Genomic DNA, 15000 nt, shown 5'->3' with positions numbered 1-15000 from the left:
GCAATGCCAACAGCACTGTCCTCATCTACAGGATACTGATATGCAGTTGGGTCACCAGGGAAGACCATGTGCCTTAGACTGTCCTTTCCACACAATGCCCCCCCACCCAAGTTTGGAGGCATCCGTAGCCACCATGGTCATCAGGGTGGGAAGGATAAAAGGGCGACGTAGAAGAAGATCCAAGGATTGAGGCCGCAGAGAAGCAAATCCCTGCAGGCTTCAGACAAACATACTGGATGGGGTAATGGCAGATCTAGTAAGGACCACTGGACCGCTAGGGTCCATTGGAGAACCCTCACATGCAGATCAGCTGGGGGGATGAGGGTGATCTTGGCTGCCATGGATCACAATGCCCGAGGAACTGATTCCGCAGGGGGATATTGGGTCTGAACAATGTAGAACACATGATGTCTGGGAGACTGAAGTCTGTCCAGAGTTAGAAAAACCTTGCTCTGAATGGTGTCTAACCGAGATCCAATAAAGTCCAGAACATGAACTGGCTCCAATAGGAACTTGTTGAGAGTTATGGTTATGCCCAGCTGATGAGCAGCTTGGAGAAGGAGATCCCTGGCTTGGCAGAGGCTTTGCCTGGAGGGAGCGGAAAGGAGTCAATTGTCCAGGTAGGGAAAGACCTCGAACCCCTGCAACTGTAGGTGAGCCGCCACCACTGCCATCATTTTGGTGAACACCTTGGGGGCGGTGGTGAGACCAAAGGGTAGCACTCTGAACTGATAATGACTGTCCCCCAGCTGGAAGCGGAGGATCCTCTAAGAGCACCTGTCCATTTTGATGTGGTAGTAAGCACCCTGGAGGTCCACCAAGCACATCCAGTCGTTTCTCTGCAGGAAGGGCAGAATAGACTGGAGAGTGACCATCTGGAATTTTGTCTTGGCAACTAACAGGTTTAGGGTTGAAAGATCCAGGATGGGTCTTAAGTCCCCAGTCTTCTTTGGCACTAAAAAGAACCTGGAATAGATGCCTGATCTGGACTGGTCGGGGTGGGGGCAGGCTGGATGGCTCTTTTTTCGAGCAGCTTGGAAATTTCCACTGCTGCTTCCTCCCTTTGAGTGGGTGGAAAGTCCAGGAGGTGTTTGGGTGGGATTGACATTTAATGAAGGGGATTGAGTATCCTCTGGATATGATTTGCAACACCCAACAATCATCTGTAATTGACTCCCAGGCTGTTGGGTGTAGCAAGAGATGTCCCCTGACTGCCTCAAGAGACGAGCAGTCGGGCAACCCTTTACAGCTGCTGCACAGGTTTGTCCGGGAAGGAATCCCAAAACCTCTGGTTCCTCGGACCCCGTGTGCCGCAAAGACAGCACCTGTCATATCCCCCTCTGCCTGTGGGGGAGGACGAGTCCTGAGCATCTTGGGAATCTTCTTCACCCCCTGCTGATACCGGGAAAAGGATCATTGAGGGGTTGAGAGGCAGATCACAACAGTAGACGAGGTCTTCCCGTCTTTCTCACTCTGGCCCAACGTGTCTCGTACCATTTTTCCAAAAAAGAGTGGAACCATCATATGTGGCATTTGCAAATGACACCTTGAAGGGCTCTGAGAATGTACAAAACTGGAGCCAGCCGTGATACCTGATGGAGATGCCTGTACCAACCACTCTAGTGGCACCATCAGTAGCATGTGACAGAAGCCAGATAGAGGTGTTGGAAACACCTTCTTCTCCTCTGCCGAAATGGTCCCTGGAGCAGACTCAATGACCTCCTTGACCAGGTCTCGCTGAATTCTGATCACACATGCCATGTAGTTCAGTGCACATACCGTAAACTTGGCTGAAGTATAAACCTGCTTCCCGAAACGGTCCATAGCCCAAGACTCTCGGTCTGGTGGATGGACAATAGAGCTCTCCTGAGCAAGCTCTTTCTTGGTGGCCGCCACCACCGTGGCATTAACCGGGGACCCCTTAGAACAATTCTGCTTGTATTACTGTGCACTCAAAATCATATCAGGGCACTTGCGGATGAGCTCCACCATGTCGGGTTCCTTCCATGCCTGAGATGTAACCAAATCCACAGGTGGATCCATGGGAGCGGACACCCAGGAGTTAGAGGGTCCTGTGCTAAATGCCTCCCGAACACAGATTCATCAGGGTTGGGTTTCTGGACAGACCATTCCCCACACTGGCAAAGGATGTCCATGATGTCTCCAAAGGAGATATCATCCGGTGGAGACCGAGGGGAGCCCTCCCCTTCCTCTAAGTCAGTGTCTTCTGTGAGGGACTCCAGAAGGGAGTTCAAGTGCCTCCTTTTACATGTATGTTTACGAGGGGACTCCTCGGGGGGGGGTCTCAGTGGAGGACTTGGAAACTTCTGGCTGTTCCTGTGGGGGAACTCTCTGGGGCCGAGAGGCAACAGGCTGTCCCTGAGGAGTCAGGTTGGCGGAATCTCGACCAGAGAGAGAGGAAGCCAGGATGGACTCTGTGGAAGATAGCATCAAGGGTCTCAATGGAACCAAGGGTCATGGGGATGTCGAAGCCAATGGACATAATGCCCTGAAACCTATTCTGGAAAGAGCACTGGTCCATCCCAGAATGCACATTCTTATCCATTCACTCACTACATGAACATTTAAGGGCAATCTATCGTATGCAAATTTACCTTTACCTACTGCATGTCAATAACAGGGGAAAAAAAAAAGGAGCACCTGGAAAAAAATGTGGATGTAGTGCGGATGTATTTTTAGGAAGACAGTCATTAGAGAAGGAAAGAACAGACATTACACTTTTCAGAAAGGATTCTGTCCTGGCAGTTCATGGAAATAGCACAACCTGCTGTTGATTTAAGGGCATGGGAATCCAGGTGGGTTCTAGTGGATAGCTACATCTGGATTCTCTTATGTGGAGATAGCCAAAGAGAAGTATCCAAGACATATGGCTGTAGCATCCTAAACAAATCTGCTAAAGCCAAATTGATTCTGCCAGAATGATGCTTGCATGGAAATTTTTGATTTCTCAATAAACTTCAGTATAAGAAAAAAAAATGGGAAAACACCCCGATGTTGAAGTCTCACCAATGTTTCCTGAACTCCACCCTTTGATAACAGTACCAGGGAAGAATACTAACAATAAATGTGTTGGTTGGGGAGGTAAATAAGTTGCAAACTGGCTGTTTCCACATCTTTCAATTGCTTCTAGCTACTGACATGTTGACTGTCCAACTAATGAAGCATCAGGAAATAGTAGCTCAGTGAGCATGCACAGCAAATGGCTTCTCCTGGGATGTGAACAGCTGATAGGAAGCAATTGTGCTTGAAAGCCCACTCTCACACCCATGGTGTCTGCCTATAAAACAGGAATGAATCCTACTTCCTTCCTGACATACTAAACCAATGCCATGCTGTCTGACTGGACTGAAATGCAGCCTCCGAGTAGAAAGTTTTGGAAACTTAATACAGAGAAAACTGCTCCTATGTCCAAGATGCTGGTGTATAAATGGAACTCCTGGTGTGACCAAACTTCTTGGACATTAAATTCTCTAACCTGAAAGGTTTCACCATTAATATGTGGACTGCAAGTCTCCAAGAGATTTATCTTTACAACTACAGGGTCATCCTCTTATTTTCATGAAGTGTAAGAGTCCAGTGGAGAACATTCATCTACTATATAGCAAACACAACTATGACAGTGGTAGCCACCATCAATCATAGAGCTCTGCTCTGTGGCACATGCTGGCTGAAAGAAACAGCTATGGCAAAAGAAAATGAACTGCCGTTAAAATGCACTGCAGTTTCTCTAGGTGTAAAAATAACATTCAAGTCTTGGTATCTAGCCTACAAAAGTTGGTACCAGTAATGCTGATCGATAGGGTATTGGAAAGTTCACTGTCAGCCCTAAGAACTGAAACTGTAGAGCACAGCTTGTCATGTAAGTTAGGGAACATGTTAGGGCCCTGCAGCCTGAAGTGAGCTGCTACCACCATCATACACTTCGTGGATACCTTGGGTGCAGAGAGAAGTCCAAAAGGAAGAGTCAAAAACTGGGTCCTAAATGACAAGGGAACCTTCTGAAATACTTTTCTACCTGCATGTGCAAGTAAGTCTTCCGAAGCTCCACAAGTCACTTGCAGACTACTCTCAAAGAAATGGGAGCAAATGAAGAGTGACCGTGTGGAAGTACTCTTACAGTAAAAGTGTTTTAGGCTTCTCAAGCCTAAAATCAGCTTGAGGTCCTTTGTGTGTTTTAGTACCAAAAGGCATCTGGATAGAAATCAAAATTCTTGTTAGTCAACAGGGCGGTTCTTTCACTGAGTAACTTCTGTACCTCCTTCCAAGCCTGACATATTTGGCAAGGTGGAATACCTGGCACAAGCAAAGAAGGGTGATAAGGAAAAAAAAAAAACAGCAACAGATAACTGTTTTTCTGCAATTCCCATTGACCACACTTCCTTGGTTATAGAAAACCAAGCAGAAGCAGGGAGGAAGAATTTATTTCCGACCACCAAAAGGAAAAGGATATCAAAACTGGATGTTAGGACTACTGCAGCATCCTCTGACTTTGACCAAGGCCTTATGGAGGTAACAAAAAAGTGCAGTTGTGTACACTTGCCATAAATGTAGATGTTCGAGTGTATTCACTGTTACAGTCATTACAGTTGGGTTATCCTGCTAGCAGGCTACCCTCAGTCGGCCTGAATTCCAAAGTCTACGTCCGGCATCGGTTTCTGTCGCCTCTTCCCTGAGGTCAGTGCGCCAGGGGTATAAAAGATGCAGCCGACACCATTTTCTTCAGTTTTTCTTGCCCTGGATGTCAGGTGCCCCCAAAAGGGTAAGCTAAAAATATGTCAATAAAACATGCATGCACCAAAGTATATATTTTGCCTTCATCTACAAGCAAATACACCACATAGGTTGTATAGAATAGAGAAGTACAGATAAGTTCCAGCAAAGAAATGGCGGATGGTGGGTGGGTAACCTGGACTGCAACAGTAAACACACTCGAACATCTACATTTATGGAAAGTGTACACAACTGTACTATGTTCTTCGTGTTTCACTGTTGCAGTCATTACAATTGGGTTGAATCCCAAAGCTAAGGTTGGGAGGCTGAAGCTAAATAGCATTAGGGGCAGCTATTAGGCCCTGCAGAACTGCAGTGGCAAAGCCTGCCCTGGATTTAGAGTAGAGTGGTAAGTGATAGTGCTTTGTGAAGGTGTGCACTGAACTCCAAGTAGCCGCCTCTAAAATGTCTTTGGTTGGTACTCCCCTGAGGAAGGCTGCTGAAGTGGCTGCTGCTCTGGTTGAATGTGGACTAATGCCCTTAGGTACTGGCTTGCCATCTTGTGAATAGCAGAAATGAATGCAGTGGCCTATCCACTTTGAAATAGTCTGCTTTGAGATAGCCTTTCCTTGTGATCCTGCAGCATATGCCACTAGTAATTGCTCTGCCTTTCTGAAAGCTTTGGTTTTGTTCAAATAGAAGCTTAGCTGTTTGTGTATGTCCAAAGAATGCAGAATTCTCTCCCCCTTATTCTGAGGGTTTGGATAAAAAGTAGGCAGATGAATAGTTTGGTTAAGGGCCACACTGGACACTACCTTAGGCATAAATGTTGGGTTTGTCCTCAGAGAAACCCTGTCTCGATAAAAAATGATAAAAGGTTCCACAGCCATGAGTGCCTGTAGCTCTGAGTCTCGTCTTGCAGAGGTTATTGCTAGGAGCAGAGCTGTTTTCCAAGATAAAAACTTTATATCAGCTGTAGCGGCTGGCTCAAAAGGAGGCAGGGTGAGTTTTTCCAAGACATAATTGAGGTCCCATGCAGGTATTGGTGATCTCCTTGGAGGCCTTAAATTTTTGGCCCCTCTGAGGTACTGCCTTAATAAAGGATGAGAAAAGATTGGTGGCTCTGTATTGTAATGAGCTGAAATGGCAGAGGCATGAATTTTAATAGATGAAAAGGATAGGCCTTTGTCCAGCATCTCAGTCAAGTACTGTAAAATCTGAGGAATATTTGGTACAGCTGTGTCAGTTCCTTGTGCCTGGTTCCACGCACAGAATCTCTTCCATTTTCCAGCATAGGATTTTCTAGTACTAGGCCTCCTGGCCTCCAAAATAACATCCATCACCGCTTTAGTGAGAGGTGTGTTTTGTATGACTACATTATCCGCCATGCTGACAGATTTAAGGTCTTGAGTTGGCTGTGCAGGATTTGATTATTCTGCTGGGACAGTAGATGAGGCACTTGAGGTAAGGTCCAGGATGGGCACTGAGACAAGCTCCTTAGGATTGGATACCAGTACTGGCGTGGCCAGTCTGGGGCAATCAGTATAATTTTTGGCTTCTCCTGCCTGACCTTTAGGAGTACCTTGGGGAGGAAAGGCAGAGGAGAAAAGGCATATACTGTTAAATTTTTCCATCTGAAAGATAGGGCATCCACTTTCCATGCTTGTCTGTGATAAGTCCTTGTGCAGAATCTCTTTAGTTGGCAGTTGTGAGGTGAGGCAAATAGATCTATGTCCGGGCATCCCCATTTCCTTGTTACCATGCTGAAGACTTGTGGATCCAATTTCCACTCATGGGGATCCATGAAGTTTCTGCTTAGTCTGTCTACCAGAGTATTTGTCTTTTCTGGCAGGAATTGTGCCTGCAGATGTACTTGGTAAGCCAATGCTGTGTACCACAAAGTCATGGCTAGTCTGCAAAAGGGGTAAGAATGAGTACCTCCCTGCTTGTTTATATACCACATGACCATGGTGTTGTCTGTTTTTATCAGTAGTTGTCCCGGATGAAGTAGGTCCTTGAAGGCTGTCAGGGCATTTTTAACAGCTAGCATCTCTTTTTGATTGATATGTAGATGCATTTGGTTTGCGGACCATGTGCCTTGATTACATTTTCCTGCCATGTGGGCTCCCCATGCATAATCCGATGCATCCATTGTTAATGTCTGTGTGGCTGGGGGTAGAGTGAATGGCTGTCCCTTGTTCTGGTGACAGGCCTTCGCCCACCATCGAAACTCCTGTTGCAGGCAGGGAATGAGAGTAACTATTGTTTCCAGGCTGTGGCAATGTTGAGTCCAAACACTTTTAGGTACCACTGAAGTTTCCTCATATGCAGTCATGCATATGGAATTAGTAAAATGCAGGATGCCATGAAGCCCAAAGCCTGCAGAATTTTTCTTGCAGATAACTGGGCCTTTGTTGCCAACAGTATGAAATAGTAGTCAGTTGCCTTTGTTTGTCTGGCGTGAGATAAGCCATATGGGCAGTTGTATTTAAGCTTGCACCCATAAATATTATCTCTTGAGAGGGTACTAGTTTTGATTTTTGTTCGTTCACTGTGTACCCTAGGCATAGCAGTAATCTCTTTACAAACGTCAGATGCTGTAGAAGAATGTCCTTGTTCTTTGCTTGAATGAGGCAGTCGTCCAAGTAAGGATATATTTGTATTCCTCTTTGCCTGCAGAATGCAATTACTGGTGCCAGGCACTTTGTGAAGACCCTGGGCGCAGTAGATAAGCCAAAGGGCAGTGCAGAGAATTGATAGTGCATTGAGCCAGCTTTGAATCTGAGGTATCTTCTGCATGTTTGTCTGATTGGGACATGCAGGTATGCCTCTTTTAGATCTAAAGTCACAAGACAAGCCTTCTTGCCCAACATGGGCAGAAGCTGTTGTAGAGTCAACATTTTGAATTTTGGAATATCCAGATATGTGTTTAGAATAGAAAGGTCCAGAACTGGTCTCCAGGCTTTGTCCTTTCTGGGTACCAAGAACAGTCTTGAATAAAATCCTTGTCCCTGTTCTTGCTCTGGTTCTTGTTGAATGGCCCTCATGTCCATGAGGGATGAGACTTGTTTTTGTGCCTCTGCCCATTGATGTTTTGGCAGGTCTGGCCAACCGTTTGCCCTTGGCAGTGTATGGAAGTGAAACTTGTAGCCTTGTGACACTGTTTAAGACCCATTTGTCCTGGGTTATTATGTGCCAGTTTTGAGAAAAAAATGCTAGCTTTCCCCCTGAAGGTGCTGCCAGAAGATAAGTGCTTGGCGTAGGCAGGGGGAAGTCACTGAGACTGTTTCCTGTATGGCTGTGATTTGTCTTCTCCAGTTTTGGAGGTCGAAGCACTCCATTGTTTAGACCTGTACGAACCTTGGGGCTGGGATCTGCCTCTAGGGCATCTCTATCTGCCCCTTTGTGGCCTGTCTGACACTGGAAAGGACCAATTCTTTGTAGGACAGTGTCTGCTAAATCTTGGTGGCTGTACCTGTAAGAAATCCTTGACTGTTTGCATGGATTTAGCTTTGTCCTCCATTTTCTTTAACACCTCTTCTGCTTTAACACCAAACAAAATATCATGCTATAATGGAGCATCTAATAATTTTGCTTTAACATGATCAGGTATATTTTATTCCTTTAACCAAGCATGCCTCCCAGTGACAGAACCCGTAACTGCGGCCCTGCAGGAGGCCTCCACAGAATCAAAACCACATTGCAAAGTATGCTTTCCAACTTGTTCAGCTGCATGCAATAAATCCTGCATTTCTTTGTTTTCTGCACATTCAGAATTGATCAACATTTTTTGTTTAAGCACTGACATAATATATTGCTGATATTTGAGCATATGAAACTGACAATTTAAAGCCCTTATAGCCAGGGTAGCAGAAGTGTAAATCTTTTTTCCCCATCTGTCCAGTGCCCTAGAATCCCTGTCAGAGGGAGTAGGGTTTTTTGCAGTGGAAGCTTTGACCCCTTTGGGACCCTGAGAGATAGTTTCTGGGTCAGCAGCAGTGTTTTTGAAAAGGAATTTATGAGCATCAGGAACCCTGTAGTACCTGTCCGGCTTAACAGGAGCTGGAGGTAAGGAGTCAGGGGTCAGACTGGACTCTGAAAATACATCATCTACAATGTCTAACACAGGTGGAATAGCCAGGGGCCTGTGTTGTGGAAGTATGAGGAAGTCTCTGAGCCCTTTCTTAGATTCTGAATAATCTTGGCTCTCCCAGTGGAAATGCTCCGTCATGGTATGTAAAGTTTCCCCAAAAGAATATTCCTCAGGAGGAGAGGCTGAAGGGATGGATTTTTCAGCATCAGAATCCTCATAGGGAGGAAGAGAATTTTCTTGATCAGAAGAGGAATCAGATGAAATGGAAACTTGATCTGAGGATTCATATTCTGTCTCTTGCCTAGGCCTCTTATCAGGAGGGGGATGAGAACCCCTGATCAAAGTAATTAGGTCTTCGGCCATTTTGAGCATCTGTTTTTAGGCATGGAGGCCTGTCCATGAGGCTGTTGTACTTGTTTCTTTGTCTTTAAAGGTGCTTAAATATTTGCCTTTGAAGCTGAAGTCGTTTTAACATATAATAGAGTAGGTCTGAAAACACCCTCAGAAGCCGATGCCTACTCAGCGGCTCCGGACCCATCTGAGGTAATAGTTTCCGAAGGTCCAATACCTTGAGCTTCCAGCGGCCTAGTCGACTCCACATGGGTGTCGGTAATGGCCTGCGAGTCTAAAGTAGCGGTCGTCAGGTGCTGCGAAAGCACCTCACTTAGAACCGGCGACTGGCTTAGAAGAAGCCTCGTTGGTTTTGGACCCCAGATGCCTGTCCTTTTCCTTGCGTTTCTTGTGAATTCTGGTAGTCGGATGGCTATCCGACGACATTGTATAGTTAAATCTTCTTCCAAAATAGTGAAATGCAAAATCGTACCGATGCTTAATAGTGCGTCGGTTAAATCTAGCACAAAACCGACAACTAGCAACGTCGTGGTCAGGGCCTAGGCACGGAATACAGTAAGAATGAAAGTCCTTATGAGGTATTTGCTTCCCACAAGCAATACAATTATTAACTTTTTCTGACATCGGTCTGGAGCAAGAAAAAAGTTTCCCCAATGGGGTACTTAGCTTTTAGTGAAGACTTCGGATCTGAAATTCGAACACAAAAATCTCATGAGTCGGCCGACCGGCACTTGCAAACTGCTTTTGCTTCGGGCACCGCACGGCAAGAAAGACTGAAGACAATGGCGTCGGCTGCATCTTTTATACCCCTGGCGCACTGATGTCAGGGAAGAGGTGACAGCAACCAACGCCAGACCTAGACTTTGGAATTCAGGCCGACTGAGGGTAGCCTGCCAGCAGGATAACCCAATTGTAATGACTGCAACAGTGAAACACGAAGAACATCAGTCCCTTTATGAATCACCCTGAAGTACTTCAGCGGCAAAAAGTGTCTGGGACCCAGCTGCCTCCTCCTGTTAGAGCTGTAGTGGAACTAAACTTCAACTAAATCCTTTGTTTCTGGCAAAGCAATAATGTGTAAAATCAATTTAGTGCTTACAGTCAAGAAAGGTCTACCCTTTCATTTTCATTCTCTTAAAATGATTTGTTCGTTTCTGGAACAGAAAGCGGGGGTATAAAAGTAAGTGCCACCACCAGGAGTACAAGCAAGCAATTATGCTGCGTCTCACTACATTAGCAGCTCCACAGCACTGCACACTACTTTAGCGAGCGATTTGCTGACTAAATGCAACACGTGCACCAATCAGTTCATAACTCTCATAGAAAAAAAGTGGAGGATGCAAACAATCTTAATGACATAATCCAGGAATCTGGACACCCTGACTAGGGGATGAAACATTGAAGGGGTGGTATTCATAGCCAGCCTTAGGCATAGGCCAACTAGGTTGCCACCTAGGGTGCTCTGTAGCAGAGGCACTTTTCCAGTAAACTGGATGATGTAACTAAACCAGGATGGGGGCACAAGGTGGTGTGGGGGGAACGCTGTGGAGCCCTTTTGCCTAGGGCACCACTTGACCTAAGGCCGACCCTGGTGGTACTTTATAGGACAGGGGTTTGGTGGCAGCAGCTTGAAAAAGTTTTATGCAAGTGGTCCTGACACCTTAGCAAGAGTAATGTGTATTTCTACAGCTTGAGTTCTATGAAACAAGATCTCATGTCAGAAGGATTCAGCTCCTATCTTAAACACTGGCAACAGGATTTAAGATATACCTGATCAAAGGCTTTATAGTTCCAAAGATAAAAAGGTAAGAAGTCAGCAAAGTAAACTCAATAAACTCTTCTGCAATTACCTAGCAAGTAGCAGCTGTTCACAGTGCCATCAAAGGTACAGGCATATGTGTGAGCAGGTATATAAGCAGTTGATGTGTTTAACACAGGATCCCAAACAATGATGTTATAAATCACTCCCTGTCCTGGGATAGTGGAGAACAGCATTAGGGTCTTGTCCCTAGAAGTTAAAGTAGCAATCTGGAAAGAAAAAAAAAGAATATTACTTCATATAACAAAGGACTGCAGTACATACACTTTTGTTGTAGAGTGTGCTTCTCAAAGCAGACTAATGGACATACATACAAGTATATAACTTTATTTGACCCTGAATCAGTCAACAAAATGTCATCTACTATCTACCTAGTTACATAAATGTAAAAAGAACAACTAAAATCACAAACATGAGAACAATAGATAACCCCGACTCAGGCCAAAGTATACACTCAAACACATTGTAAAGCAACCTAAACCTGGAAATAAACATCCTTGTTTGTTTTCTGATACTACACCCAAGAAATACTGATTGGGAAAAGAAACACCTTTGCTTCTTCTATGATCATAACCACTCAACACACTACTGCTACACTACCACCAAAACATAACTTAATTTGTGAGATCTACCCTTCTTATTTATATAAACTAACTCCAAGAACACACAATTGCAACTGCAGTTCAATACACTAGATTACACTGTAGCTGTCCAAAGAACAGTCTACCATCACTAAAGTTAGCCAGTTCAACAGTCGACTAAAACAGCCACCTAACTATGTTGACTAAAGGCACAATCAACAGAATATGATAGTATACACACACACACACACACACACACACACACACACACACACACACACACACAAATATATTTATTTACATATATCCATACATGGATTCACTTTAGAACATAGAAAGCCCATAACATTTTAATTCAAAACATTGAGACCAACATCTTGAAAATTCAAAACACTGGATCCCATAACCAGCACAACTACATACAGAAACAAATAAAAAACAAACCATATTACACTTCTCCAAATATAACCAGGAGAGCAAGCCCCCCCCCCCGTTCGCCCCCCATGTGGGAGGCAAGCCCCCCACCCCCCTGCTACTTAAATATATCAACTCAGAGATTGCACTACACAGAATAAAACAGCAAACATACCATTCCATGCTTCATGACTGCCTGTTTAAATTGTAAAATCTATCCTAAACCTTCTCTTAGAAACACTACTTCTCTGTTAAAACATTACACATTACTATTTATCTCTGCGATACTTACCATAGTTTCATATGTAACCTCAGTTATGTTCCCCTTTTACTTGCTATACTACAACATAACGCATCTTAGTGTAGCGTAGTGGGATCTCAGAGTTGATACATTTAAGTAGCAGGGGTGTGGGGGTGCACCCCCCACATGGGGGGCATCCAGGGGGGCTTGCCCGTCTGCTTATATTTGAAGAAGTGTAATATGGTTTGTTTTTTTATTTGTTTCTGTATGTAGTTGTGCTGGCATACGCTACATGTTGCTTTCCTGCGTTTTTTTCAGTGTTATGGGATTCAATGTTTTGAGTTTTCAGTGTTTTGAATTTTCAAGATTTTGGTCTCAGTGTTTTGAATTTCAATGGTATGGGCTTTCAGTGTTCTAAAGTGAATCCCTATACATATATACGCACACACACGCACGCGCACACACACGCACACACATGCGAGCGCACACACGCGCACACACATGTGCACACACCCGTGCACACACACCCGCACACGCACACACCCACACACGCGCACAACCACATGCACGCACAACCACACGCACGCGCACAACCACACGCGTGCACAACCACACGCGTGCACAACCACACGCGCGCACAACCACACGCGCGCACAACCACACGCGCGCACAACCACACACGCGCACAACCACACACGCGCGCACGCACACACACATACAGGCATATGTGTGTTTGCTTTTTTTTGTCTCGTGCATCTTCGTGCGTCTTCTCAAATTGGACTTCATAATTCAATAGATATCTAAAACAAAATACATGAAATATAAGCAAGCTGTCTATAAAACTGAAGAAGTTGTCAAAGCTTGTATTTAAATTCTGAAAAAAAAATAAGAAACAGAAAAATCAGCCAATAATTTCCGATGTCAATTACACCTGAAGTACAATCGCACAAGGATTTACTTGTGGGTGGATACTGTAACATACCTATAAATACTTCCCTGCTTTTTATCCCAGCCATTCCTAGAGTGGTAATTAATAATGTTATTAAAAAACAGAGAAAGAGTTAAGAAGTAAAATCTAGTCAAGATACATGATTCTAACTTCATTGTGATTCTTAGAGTTAGCCAAAAGGGCTCAGGGTTACATGTACTCCTCGGACTGTCAGAATGGGCTATTATGCAAGAGACATTAAAGAAGAACTACTCAAGCAGCTGCTATTGGCTCTTCAATGATTAATGAAGGCTACTCTTTGCCCTCACCCATAACATTCCTTAGGTTATCTACATATGAACCACAGGTCTTCTGTAGTAAAGACTGCAGCAAATACTGCAAGGAGACAAGTTAGATACAAGGCCAAAACTGTTCTGATGTCCTCAAACAAATGAGCACCTGCAAAGTACTAATGGCCATTGAGCAGTTTCACTGTACTGCAAATTGCACAGGTTAAAAATCCGCCTTTTACTTGATCAGACAAGGTAGTAAGAAAATGTGGCCCATGTTTTACAATGAGACAGAAAAAGTACAGTTTTGTACCTACCATAAATGTAGATGTTCGAGTGTTCACACTGCTGCAGTCATCACACTTGGGTTATCCTGCCGTCAGGTGGTCCCGCAGTCGGCCAGAATTCCAAAGTCTTGGTCCGGCGTCGGTTGCTGTCGCTTCTTCCCTGACGTCAGTGCGCCAGGGGTATATAAGATGCATCCAACGCCATTTTCTTCAGTTTTTCTTGGCCCAGATGTCAGGTGCCCCCAAGTAGGTAGGTAATACCTATTGCTATAAACAGTTATGCATATACAAAAACAACAATACCTTCAGATACAAGCAAATACACCACCAAGGTTGTATAGGATAGTAAGGTATAGATAAGGCCAGCCAGTTCAGAGGGGATGAAAGGAGGGTAACCAGGACTGCAGCAGTGTGAACACTCGAACATCTACATTTATGGTAGGTACAAAACTGTACTATGTTCATCGTGTTAAACTGCTGCAGTCATCACACTTGGGTGCAATCCCAAAGCTAAGGTTGGGTGGCTGGTCTATAAGGAGTTAGGAATGGCTATGAGGCCCTGCAGAACTGCAGTGGCAAATCCTGCTCTGGATTTAGAGTAAAGAGGCAGGTGGTAGTGCTTGGTAAAGATGTGCACTGAACTCCAAGTTGCAGCCTCCAAAATTTCCTTTGTAAGCACTCCCCTGAGAAAAGCCATTGAAGTGGCTGTAGCCCTGGTGGAATGTGGCCTAATGTGTTTAGGGACTGATATTCAATGTTGACTGTAGCAGTAACGAATACAGTTCCCTATCCATTTGGAAATAGTTTGCTTTGAGATAGCCTTGCCCTGTGATCCTGCAGCAAATGCTACACACAGTTGCTCAGTTTTCCTGATAGCTTTTGCTTTGTCCAAGTAGAAGCGTAGCTGTCTGTGTATGTCCAAAGAATGCAGAAGTTTTTCCCCTTTATTCTGGGGGTTTTGATAAAAAGTTGGCAAATGGATGGTTTGGTTAAGGGCCACACTAGATATCACCTTTGGCATAAAGGTAGGATTTGTCCTTAGAGAAACCCTATCCTGATGAAAAATTATAAAAGGTTCCACTGCCATTAGTGCCTGTAGCTCTGAAACTCTTTGTGCTGAAGTTACTGCTAGGAGCAGAGCTGTTTTCCATGATAAAAATTTTAGATCTGCTGTATAAGCTGGCTTGAAAGGAGGCAGAGTCAATTTTTCCAGAAAGAAATTGAGGTCCCAAGCTGGTGTTGGAGCTCTCCTGGGCGGTCTTATG

At 44.6% G+C, this 15000-nt stretch overlaps 1 protein-coding gene across 1 annotated transcript in view; it reads right to left on the bottom strand.

Moving 5' to 3' along the window:
- Positions 1-15000, bottom strand: part of TM7SF3 (transmembrane 7 superfamily member 3) — a 559640-nt gene that overhangs the window by 220459 nt on the left and 324181 nt on the right. Inside the window, exon 6 of the mRNA XM_044087728.1 lies at positions 11026-11203. Within this exon, the coding sequence (XP_043943663.1) occupies positions 11026-11203 (178 nt within the window). The remainder of the gene's footprint in view (positions 1-11025; positions 11204-15000) is intronic.

The sequence above is a fragment of the Protopterus annectens genome, chromosome 11.part0 (genome assembly GCF_019279795.1).
Source record: "Protopterus annectens isolate FY-2018-M chromosome 11.part0, PAN1.0, whole genome shotgun sequence".
In the NCBI taxonomy this organism is placed as follows: domain Eukaryota; kingdom Metazoa; phylum Chordata; order Ceratodontiformes; family Protopteridae; genus Protopterus; species Protopterus annectens.
Note: the sequence above shows the minus strand (reverse complement) of the source record. Positions and strands in the feature narration are given on the sequence as shown.